General features: G+C 38.4%; 2 protein-coding genes across 2 annotated transcripts in view; one reads left to right on the forward strand and one right to left on the reverse strand.

The window, feature by feature from the left end:
• LOC149528258 (alpha-mannosidase-like) overlaps positions 1-15,176 on the reverse strand; it is a 230,329-nt gene that overhangs the window by 137,632 nt on the left and 77,521 nt on the right. The window contains exons 10-14 of the mRNA XM_089811810.1: positions 3,661-3,754; positions 3,364-3,531; positions 3,055-3,192; positions 2,755-2,820; positions 2,578-2,634 (exon numbers count right to left, since the gene is read on the reverse strand). Coding sequence (XP_089667936.1) covers positions 2,578-2,634; positions 2,755-2,820; positions 3,055-3,192; positions 3,364-3,531; positions 3,661-3,754 — 523 coding nt within the window. The remainder of the gene's footprint in view (positions 1-2,577; positions 2,635-2,754; positions 2,821-3,054; positions 3,193-3,363; positions 3,532-3,660; positions 3,755-15,176) is intronic.
• Positions 6,370-13,750, forward strand: LOC149528259 (uncharacterized). Its single transcript, XM_089811118.1, has 5 exons — positions 6,370-6,613; positions 6,742-7,274; positions 7,369-7,645; positions 7,753-8,093; positions 13,672-13,750. The coding sequence occupies exons 2-5, from the start codon at positions 7,231-7,233 to the stop codon at positions 13,748-13,750; spliced, it is 741 nt and encodes a 246-aa protein (XP_089667244.1). The 5' UTR covers positions 6,370-6,613; positions 6,742-7,230.

The following is a 15,176-nucleotide window of genomic DNA, read 5'->3' on the forward strand; positions in this document are numbered from 1 at the left end:
ATTGCACATTTTACCCCTTTCAAGGCCTTTCCAGTTTCAAATTTCTTCTTATATGGGTTATCCGGTCTCTCTGAATGTATTTCTTGTAGATTGTTTGCTCCCTTCCTGTATTAAGAGACATCTGACATTAACCATAAACAGGGTTACTCCTGATGTATATTTTCCTCAAATTATACTTTTTTGGAGGAAGCTATCATGGAACCGAAAGGTTTTCCACATCATTCAATTTGTGAATTTCTATGTCAGATAAGCTGGATGATTGACAAGGAATATCCACAATCATTAGGTGTTAAATTTACATCTGGAAAGGTACCTGTTTACATAGATAATTTCTATATCCCATCCATGCTAATTTACTCAGTTATACCTTAATCTATGTTACTGCTATATTAAGCTGATTGCTGGGGTCAACTTAAGTCATAATTTCCCTAGACCATATTTCTTGAGCAACAGTATTTAACTTATGCCCTATTATCCTTACAGACTACAACAAAAGAGATCAGGGTACCTTTTGCCTACACATTGGGACACGTGTGAGGCGACTTCAGCATCAGGAGCAAATTTATTGAAGGAGGATCTTGCAAGTGAACAGATTTATTGGCAAGCTAGCAAAGAATACTTGAATTGTCACTATGTAAGTTATCGCAAAAAATCTTGTGAACCCACTTCCCTAAAGCAAACAAAACTAGGAAACTGTATGATTAGGGTAGGGCAAACCCTGTGATATAATACAAAATCTTTTATAAAAAATGGGTAACTAGTAGCCAAACATATGAAATTTCTTGGCTTGAAAAATGCCCAGTAATCTTGATAGGGATGACCATTAAATGTTGTACAGACTTCCCATTCAGATTAACAAAGTTAAATATCTGACATAAATTGAAGAAATTCCAAGTTCAATCAATATTTTACACAATGATAACTAGATCATGGTAGAGATAGAAAGCAGGAGACAAAAAGAATCCAATTTAAAGTAGCCAGCTGTCTAGCTGACCACTGGAATAATTGCTTTCCACCTTATCTCACTATATGGAAAAATGTAATGATAAGTGACCTCCACTGAGAATTATTGAGAAGCTACTAGAGCTATCGAACATTTTCTACTTCTCAAAGTACACAAAGACTGGATCTGACAACCATCCAAATGTGTCTGGAAAAGAGTCACTTGCTTCTCTGCTACTATCAAGAATCAAGACCATTGATATCATACTAGCTACTTCAGTACCAATAGGAGTACTTTTGCATTGATTTCTAGGAAACATGCCCTTCTTTGAGCATTGTATTCTCTTGCCTTCAAAAATTTCTGTAGAAAACATTATTAGCATAGGCCATTTCATTGACACTATTCTCAAAAATCTTTGGGGTAAAATGATGATCATTGATGTAGATGATACTTTAGGTGTTAAGGAAGTGTAGCGGAGGTTAAAATCTCTATTCTTTTCCATTCTTACTAATCAAGGTTTTGGGGGTGGCATTCTTCTTGTGTAATTCAAGGGAGAAGATTGTTTACAGTTTACACCCTTTGTTGATCTATGTTTGTGTCGCTCACAAAAATTATTGTACTATCTTTCTCTCTTCAATTCCTACATGAAGTTCCCTCAATGACACTGCCATGCCAACCTAGGATATAAAACAAGTAGTGTTGAGCAACTTCATAATCATAGGTAACAAAGATAAGTCGTAGACGATGGTTAGACATAGAAACCTGTTAAGTACATTCAAAATATAATGTCTAGAAATATTATAGTATTTTGAGGGCTCTTTTAGAGACTTGAGCACTTTTGTACTGTACACAATTGAATATAAGTTTTTAAATATCCACAAGAACAAAGATAGCCTATGGGACAGTAGAACTGTTATTTAAGCTTTCTAAAGCAATGATTTCTCTCAAAGGTACAATTTTTGCACTATGCATTGTCCAGCCTTTAGGCTTATTTGGATATACTGAAAGTCTAGAACAATAAGAAGATTCTTAAGAGTGGATATATGACTTGCAGTCTCAGGAATAATATTGGTATTGAATAAAGAATGACCCAAATCAAGTAAAATCAAAAAGTCATACTTTTGTTAACTCAAGTTTTAGGGATAAAGCTAAGAAAGACAATTCAACTGGATTAGTGATAAAGAAATTCACTGACCAGCTAGGAATCAAACCTGGGACCATCTATTTGTTGTTGGGCTGCTCTATCACTGTACTACCAGCTCTCTTGTTTACCAGTCCATCTATGGTTCAGGTGTTTCCTACATTCAGTTTGATCCAAACTGCAAGTGCTTGGGGCTCCTATCCTGGCCCTGGTCTACTTAACCTTGGCTTTGATACCAGGGTAAACTTTTCTGTGGACCAGCCAGGAGTCGAACTGAGGACCAACAGTTTGATGCCGGGATGATCTACCACTGAGCTACAAGCCCTTTTGGTGACCAATCCATCTATGGTCACTAGAAGCTAAAGCTTCTAAATCTTCCACATTTTATTCAGATTTCATTTTTAGGAGGTATGTGTGAATGTAATGATCTCAACTGCCATAGATCTAGAATCTAGTATTTAAAGAAGAGAATCCCTTAGGAATAAAAAATTACCGGAATTTTGATCACTTCATTGCACTTCCATCCCAAGGGATTATACAAAACAATTGCCTGAATACATAACAATGAAGAAACGTACAATTCAGTCAGTCAATGTAATATGATTAGAATGAAAAGCCACTGCAGATGAATTAAAACTATGTTAAATCAAAATATAAATGAAAACTACACCAGACTCCTCCCAGCATCCAATTTGGCTTCAGATTTGGGGCAGTAGCTGATATTCATAAGAGGGCACTGTGAAAGCAAGACATAAAAGTTATAGATTCCTAGTTTTAGAAGCATCAAGTTACTGCCAGAGAAGCAGAAAAACTATTCAAATAAGAATGTTATTTGTGTATGCTTATGAGAATTCAAACTAAAAGTATGAACTTCTATGTTCACTTCTTACTTTGAAATAGCAACCGCTTCATGGAAACAGATCCTACACTATCTAATTCAATATCAGACATCATGTTTTGGACAATGTACCTGTTCAAGTTCTATTTTATCCCTTGAAATACTTTCTGAATCTATTTCCTCAAATAAATTTTCCTTTTTTGGTTCTGTCTGAGCTCTTGATTTGCCATTCATAAGGTAGACTAATGCTGAGCTGACTACAATCTCAGTCTGCAAAGGAACATTAACCAAAAGTATACTTCAATGTCATGCTAACAATGGATTGTTAATTGACAACTTGTCACTTGAACAGCCTACAAGACTACTGTAACCGGAAAAAATTAAACTTTGATAAAATTACATAAGTAGCGATAAGGACTTGAGATATTGTCCAGTTTAAACCTCTAGGGAACCACGTGAAAGACGTGCAGCATAATCATTGGCCACATGTTGTTTTGAAGTACCAGCTACTGCATCATGGTGTTGTGCAACTGCCATTGCTTCTTCCAAAGAATAGGTGTTAGGCTGTCTCTTATTTCTACCCACTAGAAACTCTAACTGCTTTGCTGCCTGCAGAGATTATTTTACAAATATATTCACAAAATGAAGATACATTCTCTAGAATGAAAGATTTTCCAAAAATGTGATCTTATTAATAAGATAAATGGAAAGAAAATCCTTAATTAAATCCATACACACCTGCAGAAACCCTGAGAGCTTTCTCACATAACCTTTCAAGGCAGGGCGACTAGTGAAATATCCTGTCCAGTAAGCATTCGAGTAATCTGCATATCTGCTCAAACATGAAATAAAGAGTTTCTCTCTTTAATTTCCAAAATAAAAGAATCTAAAATTTATAATATTATAATATTATATCTATTGTCCAGCATTTGTCACTACAAAATGTAGGTCACAGTACGAAACTTTTCCAACTAAGGTTTGCGTTTCTCTAAGATAATTCACTATTTAATTGGCCAATATTGATCAATCCCAATTGATATAATGAATCCTTTTACTGGAGGCTATCATCAAGTCTTTTTCGTTTTTCAGTTTGTTAGCCTGTACTTGATTTTTGAAGCCTTCAAAGTCCTTTTTGTGTTCTCAAGTGTTTGTTTAGATTGTTTTAATCTTTTTCTTTCCTTCAATCTCTTGCTTTCAGTTTTACCTTCAATTCGTTATATCTTAGGGCTTAATCAAGTTTGTCATTCAAAACATATAGCCATTTAAGTATTCAAAAAGTGGGTTCTCCAAGCTCAATTGCATATTTAAAAAATTGAAGTTATATTTGTAAAAAAACGCCTGGTTACTGCTCTTTAATACACCAATTTTCTATGCAAGTTTATTGTTTGACATTTTGACAAATTCAGCAAGCAACACTAATACCAAATATTGATAAATAATAAACAAAGTCGGAGCTGTGAACATCTAATCATTAAATTTTAGTCTTGGTACAGATTGAACTATGATACCAATTAACACAAGCAATATCATCTTATCATTCACTGTAATAAAATGTTGTGCAGATCAAAATTCTATATTGTGAAATCAGATTGTAACTACAAGGAAATTCTGTATTTTATTTTAAAACCTCCTATCAGAATTACATATATCAATATTGGCACCTAGATTGCAGTCAAATGTGCCTAGCTGTGCCACCAAAATGTCTACCCTTTACTGCCAATTCCAGCCGCAATTCATGAAGACCTTTGCCATCCAGAAGTGTGCAGATTGTTGGGCACATGTAAGGGGTTGCTGCTTGACGTGACTCCTACTACACCTCAGCACGGCTGCCACTATGTATTGTATGCTCCAGCAAGTGTGACATGGCCTCCCACAATTTTGCTAATGCAAAACGCAAGGAGAAATATCTTAGTTACCGGATTCGCCTGGAAAAGGCCGGATCCGGGCTCGGGTCCGATTTGGATCCGGATCCACGTATGGATCCGTGAGGATCCGGGCAGGATTCGTAATCCTGCCTGTGGATCCGTAAGGATCCGCGGGGGCAGGATTCGTAATCCTTCCTGTGGATCCGTAAGGATCTGCGGGCCGCGGATCCTTACGGATCCACAGGCAGGATTACGAATCCTACCCGGATCCTCGAGGATCCACGTGCGGATCCGCGTGAATCCGCGGCAATGAAGGAGGAGAATGCAAAAACGTGGGCCCATTATCATTTTTTAATGTTTTTTTTTTGCCCTAAAGGCCCTAAACCCTAAAAACGACCCTCTAAATCACAATGCAAGTTCATTTGCTCTCTATTTTGCTCTCTATTTTGCTCTCTCATTTTGCTCTCTCATACTTGCTAGTTTGAAGTGAAGTGCTTGGATTCGAAGGAGATCGGTTGTGGAGCTTCAAATACCTTGCAAGAAGTGTTTAAGGTATGCATTTCAACCATATTCTTGAATTCTTTCATAGATTATTGATTTATTTTTAGTTTTCCAAATTTTCAAGTTTTTGTGCAAGTGTGAAGTATGGTTTTCTTTCACTTTTTCTAGATTGCAAGAATAGAACAATGAGTAGTCAAGGCTCAGTGGGTGGGGGTGGGGCTGCATCACCAAGCTTCAAAATTGATAAGGGGTCTCCTTTATGGAGACACACAACAAGAGTTGCACAATGTCCTGGGGGTGGGGCATACATATGGAAATGTAATTTTTGCAACATACAACATAGAAGCTCCTATTCCCGAGTGAAACTACATTTTTTGGGCCCTACGGGTGAAGGAATTCACATGTGTCAAGGTAGTGATAAGAAGGGATTACTAGCTGCACAAATAGCAGCATTAGCAAAAGAGCAAGATGATGCTGATAGAGCAGTTGCAAAAGTAAAACGTGGTGCTTCCCAAAAAACAAATATACCAACACCATCATTTGATCAAACAAACACAAGAACACATCCTTTTTTGCCTATGCCAACTACAAATGATGAAGATGAAGACCCATCTCCACTCACCCGAAAGAGAGGCCCACTAGATAGGGCATTCCAAATTGAAAAGAGAGACATTGCTGATCACAAAATTGGACGTTGTTTAATTGCAAATGGTGTTTCATTTAATTTTGCTAGATCACCTTATTTTAGGGAGATGGTGGAAGCAATAAATGATGCACCCCATGGTTACAAACCGCCTGGTTATGAGAAGTTGCGCACTACCATATTACATGATGAGAGGAAAAATGTAGGGGCTCAACTTCAACCAATAAGAGATTTTTGGGTTCAATCGGGTGTGTCTATTATTTCGGATGGTTGGAAAGATTGTAGAAACCGTCCATTGATCAATGTTATTGTTGTATGCCCTAAGGGGGCAATGTTCTTGAAGGCAGTTGATTGTGAAGGGCAAGTGAAAGAGGCAGAATTTATTTCACGCATTCTCATTGATGCCATAGAGTCAGTGGGTCCTGATAATGTTGTTCAAGTGGTCACGGACAATGCAAAAGTTTGCAGGGCTACAGGGATAATTGTAGAGTCTAGATATGATCATATCTTTTGGACACCATGCACCGTCCACTCTCTCAATTTAGTGATGAAAGCAATTGGCACCGAAATAGATTGGGTGAAAAGGATATATGAGGAAGCTGAAGAGATTCAAATGTTTGTGACAAATCACCACATGTCACAAGCAATTTTTAGGAGTTTCTCGGACTTGGAGTTATTGAAGGTAAATTTTTATATTTAATATATAATTGAATATTATTGGATTCCACAATTATTAATTTTTGTTGTTGTTTACATTAACATGTTTTAATTTTTAAATGTTTTACTAACTTGAGTTTAACATGTTCTTAGGTTGCTGAAACCCGCTTTGCCTCTCACACAATCGTCTTGAGACGACTTGTGAAGGTAAAAGAAGCATTGAAGCATATGGTCATTAGCCCCCAATGGGGCATTTGGAAGAATTCCAATACAGCAAGGGCTTTAAATGTGAGAAGAATGATACTAGATGAGGATTGGTGGGGTCTTGTGAGTTATGTGTTGGAAATCACCGATCCAATAATGGCAATGCTTCGCTTCGCAGATAGTGATGAGCCATGCCTTGGGGATATTTATGATTCCATGGATAGGATGCTGGAAAAAATTAAAATGGTAAGTTTTACGCTCTTTTACAACAATTTTTTATTTGAGAGATATCTAGATTCTAAAGTTTAAATTGACATATTCACTAATTATAATTATTATTCATATTTCATATCTTAGGTCATACAGAGGAGGGAGAATGATCCTGAGGACACCCTTTACAAGAAGGTGGAAAAAATTGTTCATCATCGATGGAACAAGATGACCACACCTTTGCACCTCCTTGCATATGCTCTATCCCCGAGGTACTGTAGTTCTTATCAAATGTTTGTGCTTATTTTATCCAATGTTTGTGCTATTGATATTTGATAGTGTTCAATTGTCTTTTGCTATCCCCAGGTACTATAGTGCAGATGTACTTCGCCTTCCAAGTAGAGTGCCACCATTTAGAGATGCAGAGGTTGCAGATGGGTATAAGAGGGCACTAGCTAAGATATTCCAAGATCCAGAGATTGGGGCAATTGTGAGGAGTGAATTTGCTGCTTTCAACTCAGGTGAGGATTTCGACCCTATTGCCATAGCAGACCAAAGCAGGATGGGTGCCATCAAATGGTGGTACCTTCATGGGCAAGCCTTCACATACCTCCAACCTCTTGCCATAAAGGTCCTATCCCAAGTAAGTTTGTAAAATTAAGCTTAAGGTTAACATTCTCAATTCCTTGAATTTATTATTTAATTTATTTATCTTGATTGTTGTATTGATAATTTCTAATTTCTCTTTAGGTTGCCAGCTCTTCTGCCGCTGAGCGGAATTGGAGTACTTACTCCTTTATCCACTCAATCAAACGCAACCGGTTGGCTCCAAAAAAATTAGAAGACCTTGTGTTCATTCACAACAATTTGCGCTTGTTGTCACGGAAGGATCCTAAGTACAAGAAGGGGCTCGAAAAGCTTTGGGATGTAGCACCCGAGACTCCTGATTTAGATATGACCATCCGAGATCTTGCTAGATCCACTTTGATTGATGTGGATGATGAGGAGGAGGATTATGAGTTAACAATCCCCTCTACTACTAATGGTTTGGGTTCCTCTTCTAATACAGATGCAGCAATTGCAGCTCACCAGTACCCCTCTGATGCGGATTTTCTTGAAAATCCATTTGATGATTAAATAAAAAACTTTAGTGTTGACTCTTGACTCTTTTATGAGTAAATCATGTTATAAACTTCAAGTTTAATGATCTATATTTTGAATGTTACAAGCTTTCACTTTCAGTAATTCAATGTGAATGTGTTGATTTTCTTTATAATCGTGAAAATATATTAATTATCAATGTCATTGATCAAGTATACTAGATTCATACTATGAAATGATTTAGTTTTAGAATTATGTATATTTCTCTTTTTTTTAGTATATATAATGCATATATATAATTTTATATATATATATATATATGCACGAATCCTCCACGAATCATAATTGGGAAAAAAAAAAAATCCCGAATCCACGGATCCGATTCACGTGCCCGAATCGGATTCGTGTCACGAATCGGCAACTATGAGAAATATTCAATGATAATGTTGTACAATCACTTCCTTAACCATGACTACCAGTATTCAGACTTCAAAAAAAAAATTTGACTACCAATGTAACCCTCCAGCAAGGCCATGCAACCTCCACAATACAGCAGTTAAACACTCTCAAATATCTCCAAGCCACAGTAGACACAATAGGAGAATTGGATAATTGCTTACCTTAGCACAATTATCATAGAAGATCTCATAATTACTTCAAACCCAGCCAAATCAAAATTATACTCCTTAGCTACAGGAATACAGTAGAAGAATGTTGGCCAATTGTATACTTCAGTACAATTGCCAGAAACTTCTTAGACAAGACCCTTATAATTTAGCAAGAGCTCACAAGTCAGAAATCAGAGAACCACAAAGGCACAAAAAGAAAATATATTTTTCAAACGTGTTTTTCCCAATGAAATGAGCTCTCATTTATTACCTTTCATTGGCCAAAGTTTCCTAAGAAACTCCACTTCAGAAATTGTGGAAGTTTCCCAAAAGAACTCAACACTAGAAACTTTCCAACACGCTTTTTAGAAATATCTCTTAAAGTCATTATTATAATAGTATAACCATTATTATAATAATGCAACTCAATAATAAATAAATAAATAAATAAGAGCTCATGCAATTATTAACTTTATTTACTGCAAGTGACGACCAACTGTCGAAGCCACCCACTGCACTGCTAAAATAGCAACTGCCAAAAATAGACTTACTAAAAATAGTAAATCTACAGCTAGAACCTACAAAACACCCTGTTAGCTCACGAGGATCGCTATGATGAGCTAACTCCATCAACTGCATAGACTTTCCAAAAATAGGGACATTACAATATTCTAATGTTGAGTTGCACATTTTAAAAAATATAATTTAAATTCACTTTATGTTATGTTTTTAAACTATTTATGACTTAAATTTATCATTTAAGTCATTACAGTGCACTTTATGTTATATTTTGATGTTTAGTTGCTTTTAAATTTTACACTGAACGACTTTATCACTATATAGTCTAATTTAATGTTGAGATTCACTTTAATGTTTCATTTCATAACATTTAAGTGAAATATTACTTAAAAGTCATATTTGCACATAATATATAAACTATCTAGTGTAAATATACGATTTGATCCCTTTAAGTGATATTTTCTCAATAATCAATTTGACATGTGCTAAATAGATCACTTAACTGATGCAACTCAATGATATGTCTTTTCTTCTAACATCTTACATGCAAATGCACTCCAAGAGTACGATTTTGCCTTGGACAACCAAATGCAAGACATATAAAAGCATATTTTTAAAACATGCAATCACACTCCAAGAGTGAAATTTGCATGTAAAAGGGAAAAAATGACATGCAATCACCCTCCTAGAGTGTGATTTGCTCTTTAAGAGGACATGTTTGACATGGGTAAACCAAAAAGCACATTTTTAAGCATGCAAAAGGCCTTGGCAAGTGCAATTGTATAGGAGACATTTTTTCGAGCATGGACATCACATGTAAAGGCCCTCCAAGAGTGCGATTTGCACTACAAACTATCTTTTTCATGCGTATGCTTCATGCATTTGCAGCCCAAAAGTGGATTTGCACTAAAATCCACAAATACATGCATATTTAATGCATGTATTTGCATCTAGAGAGCACAATTTTCGCTTTGAGTACATGCAAATGCTCTTCAAGTTCACATTTTTCCTCTTGGACTCCAAAATGTCACATGCAATTGCATTTCAAGGGTACGTTTTAGGTTAAAGCTCATGTTATATGCATCTCCTCTACATGCGCTTTTATTCCAGGACCATGATTTGCTGTTTACAAGACAAAAATAGAGCCTTCTAAGTCTGATTGGCATCAAACACTTGGAGAGAAAGAAAGTTGCAACAACATCTTGCTCATACATGCACATGCTTTCGTCCTTAAAGACCGCAATTTGCCTTAAAACTTTGAATTGTTCAAAGATCTTTTGTTGCCATATGCAAACACACTTGGAGAACCCATTTTTGGAGAAGACAAGATCATCCAAACTTCTCTTTCTTTCACATTTTTCTCATTGATCTCCAAGTAAGTGTGAGGATTCAATTTTTCTTGCATTTCTTGCTTGTTTTGCTAAATTGCTGCATTCTTTGGCTCATTAATATCCATTTGTTCAAATGCAGCCCTAATTTTTTGCATTAAGTTATTAAATAAGCTTGAAATCTTTCTCTTTGTTGCAAATGCAAAGTTCTTCCATCCAAAAAACGAAATTGCATGCAAAGAGAAGTTTTGGAGTTGTCAAAGTTAAGTCAAAGGCAAGAGGTATGTATTTCTTTTTGTATTTAGTATTTGTATATATCTTGTTGTTTGTTTTGATTTTTTTTTGCAGAAAAGTTGAGGATTTCCACCCAAGAATGGAAGTGCATATACATGCTTTCATCTTCCATGCCAATCCATTTTTCAAATACATTCCAAACTCCATTTTCCAGCATTTGTAATTGCATCTTCCAAATCCAATTGCATATTTGCATATTTACCTCAAGTAAAATGATGCATTTTTACTATATGTAATTACCTCTAGAGAACCCGATTTTGGTAAAAGGTCACACTTTAAAATACCAAAACTATCATTTTGCACATATCCATATGCATCCAACTTGTATTCCTGGTCATTCAAACAAGAGTCCCACATTGCCTACATGCAATCCATCACTCCAAACCCAATTTTGGCTCTTTTTGTCGAAAATACATGTTGTTCTATTCACTTTCAGCCATCACGTTTTCCATAAGTATCTAATCAATACTTCAATCACCCATTCTTCATAGATCCTCCATAGTAAACCAAGATCAAATGCCTTCATGTATCCAATCCTTTCAAATGATCTATTTACACTTTGGAATTTCCATGTTGCAGCACAAGATATGTCCACACCACCAAAAGTCAAAAGGAACGATGAGATATCAATATGATAAGGAGCTAGCCTACACAACTTTGTCACATGTTTCATCTATCCTCGATCGAATCTCAGATACAAAGATTGGGCATGTTGACATGGCCAATTTCTTCCAAAGGCTTGAAATTTCTTCCAACAAAGATATGCAGTGTATCAAGATAAGTAACATTCATCTGCTATCCACCTTCCCTATGGCTTCCCACAAACTCGAGTTTGTTTGAGAATCTGCGCATCATTTTAGCCTCAAGTCAAGGACAGTTAAGGGTGTGGATGGTGAGCGTCGTCGGTAGAAACTATGTCAGCCGACTGGATTGTCGTCGGTGTTTCTATAGCCGACGGGGTGATTGTCATCGGTGTTTCTATAGCCAACGGGGTGATTGTCATCGGTGTTTCTGTAGCCAACCGAGTGATTGTCATCGGTGTTTCTATAGCCGACGAAGTGATTGTCGTCAGTGTTTCTGTAGCCAACGGGATGATTGTCGTCGGTGTTTCTGTAGCCAACGGGATGATTGTTGTCGGCATTTTTGTATTCTGTAGCCGACGAGCAAATAGTTTGTAGCGAACATAATGTTTGTGGCCGACAGGCTCCTTCGAGAACGTTCGGCCGATAGTATTTATATCCCGTCTGGGATCATTGTAAATCATCATTATGATTCATTTTATCAAGCATAAGGTAATGTTTTGGCATATGCGACTAATCTAAAGAGTCCTGTTGTTCGTGTTTATTATCTGTGTGCACTTCTTAGTTAACCTATGCGGTAAACATTTGGCGTCGTTGCCTTATGAACCTAAAAGGTGGGAGGAATGAAGATTAATGTCAAATCAGCTTAACAAGGATCGGAATAAGGTCAAGGGAAAAGATGGAATCCGTACTGCGTAAGAGAATTTAATTCTGGGACAGCAAGCCGATCGCCGACGGAGATTTTAGAAAAGTGTCGACGGAAACCGAAGCACGGAACATTTGTTGGAGGAAACTCGGCAACGGGTGGAATTGGTGGAAGAAGCACAGGAGGAGTTTTTGAATTTGAGTTCGCCGAGGGAAGAGAATCCAGACGGAAGAGCATCGACTCGCACGGTTCGAAGTGCCGACGGAGCAAGAGCGTGGAGTAAACTCTTCGTCTGGGATATACTTCCGCACGGGACAACTTCAAAACACCCTTCTTCACCAAGGTTCGCAGCTATTGAGTCTGACAGTGTGGGAAAATAGTCCGCCGGTGTGGGAGTGCAAACCGCCGGTGTGAGAGTGCAGTCCGTCAGTGTGGGAGACCAGTCCGCCGATGTGGGAGTACAGACTGTCGGTGTGGGAGTGCAGACCGCCGGTGTGGGAGTGAAGAGCGCCAATGTTGCAAGACCGAGCAATGCCTATTTACAGAAACCAATTGTGATGGCGGGACCAAAAGAGAAACTATCGAAGTTCAATGGTGATGGTACAGCCGATCCCATTCGACATTGCAAAACATGTGAAACGTTCTGGAAGGCAAATGGGATAACTGATGAAGACGACTGGATGAGGCAATTTCCAGCCACCCTACGAGGCGTAGCAATTGATTGGTTCACTGATACAGATCTACAAAAGCTAAACAGTTGGGATAACATTAAAAAGGAGTTTCTGGCAGAATTTAAACTGTTGCGGGATGATAATGAAATTGTAGCAGAGATCTTCAATACTAAGCAGGGGAAGAACGAAACTGTCCGCATTTACTCCAAGAAATTAAAAGACTTGATAAACAAAATGGAAAGTAAGAGGGCGGACAGACTTCAGAAAAGATGGTTCGTGGAAGGCCTACGCTCGAAGTTGCGGAGGAAAATGAAAATTGTGCCACCGTCATCATATACGGAAGCTTATAATAGAGCCTTGGACCTCGAAAGTGAGTTGAAGACAAAGAAGAAGACGAAGACTAGCTCATCTGATTCGGATGACGACGAGCCTGTCGGAGGTGATAGCAGCGACGATGAACGCAACAGTAAGAAGGTTCGTTCCCTACAAAAGAACATGATCTGCATGATGGAGTTTAAAAACATGCAGAAGGAACCAAAAGGCAGTAAGTTGTGGTGCACAGAGTGTAAGACCAACGGCCATACTAAAGGATCGTGTCCAAAGAACCAATTTTGCGACATTTGTCAGATCATGGGCCATTCGACAAAAGAGTGCCCCTTTAACATAAAGACAAGAGGATCTTCGCAGGTGCTTCTTACACAGGAGGCTTCCTCGTCGGGCAGTAGCGGAAATACGAATAGCGCAAGTGCCACATCCGGAGGACCGGAGGATACAGGAATAATAACAGAGGGCAAAATAACAACAATGCGAACAATAACAATAATAATGGGACCCGAAGTCGAACCCAGTATGATGCAAACGGACAGCCGATCGTTCAATGCCAAGCATATAATTTGTGGGGTCATTTTGCACGGGATTGTACAGCGGCAAACACACTGAAATTATTATGCAGATGGTGTGGACCCGGCGACCATGAAGATACCAAGTGCCCAAAGTCTGGAGTAAACTTGATCACTGTCGGCACGAATGAAGAGGAGGTTCTGGCAATTACGCGGAGGTAAGCAAACTTGCTGGCGGAGGAAAAAGAAAAATTGGGGGAAGCGCAGGTAGAAATTGGAAAGGCATCGTCGGCAAAGGCATCTCAGTTGAAGGACATCACCGACACCTTGGCAAGGAACTTCACAGAACAAAACATTGTACGACGGATCTTACAAATGGAGATATTGGTCAAGATAAGTGACCTCCTTCTCACAGTGCCCCAGTTACGGATGACCATTCTGAATCATACACCATTTCCAAAAGCAACAGAGGACACAGGAAGGGACAGTAGTCCAACGACGGCAACAGACCCAATGCTGCTGGCACTCACATCCGGACGGCATCCGGCGGTCGTCGAGATGGGGATTTTGGAAAATGTTCTGACAGACACAATTGTCGGCGAAGGGTCCAGCGTGAATGTGTTGCCGGAGGATACTTGGAATAAGTTGAGAAAGCCGACACTGTGGCCACCTACATTCCAGTTGCTCACGGTGAACCAACACGAGATCAAACCATTGGAAACCTTAAGGGCACAACCGGTAACTATTGGAACACAATCATTTTTATTGGACTTCGTGGTCATTCCATTGAAAAGAAAAGGATATGATGCTATTCTAGGACGGACTTAGTTGGTGCAAGCAAAAGTAAAACATGATTGGAAACGAAATACCCTATCAATGGAGCGTGGAGGCAAAAGATTCATAATTGACCTGCACACACAAATGGTAGGTGAGGAGGCACATCCTCAGACTCAGAAGGTGAAGGCGACAGTGACGATGAAGAAAAGAGGAGAATGGAACCGGACGAAGGAGTATTGACACTAGAAGGAGAATCGAATGACGATGACCTAGACTCGGTGAATGGCCTTTACCATTGGCAAATAGAAGACTACGAACTCTTTCCGAGTTGTAATATGCTAAGGGTCGACGAAGGTGATGAAAAAGAGAAAAATGAGTGTCCGAAGGAATACAGAGAAGCAAATGACGCAAAGGAGGTTACGGCTGAAGAAGGGAACGACAAACAATACAAACCCAGCAAAAAGAAAAATTTCATTGTCCGGTAGACGGTGAACGGACCGCACAAGAAAAAAAGAATGCATCACACTATAAAATTAGTTAAAGGGTGCCAACAGAAACAAAATAATCTAGATGTGCGACGACCGCAGGCAC

The sequence above is a fragment of the Cupressus sempervirens genome, chromosome 11 (genome assembly GCF_028749045.1).
Source record: "Cupressus sempervirens isolate cs-2001-9-10 chromosome 11, ASM2874904v1, whole genome shotgun sequence".
In the NCBI taxonomy this organism is placed as follows: Eukaryota; Viridiplantae; Streptophyta; class Pinopsida; order Cupressales; family Cupressaceae; genus Cupressus; species Cupressus sempervirens.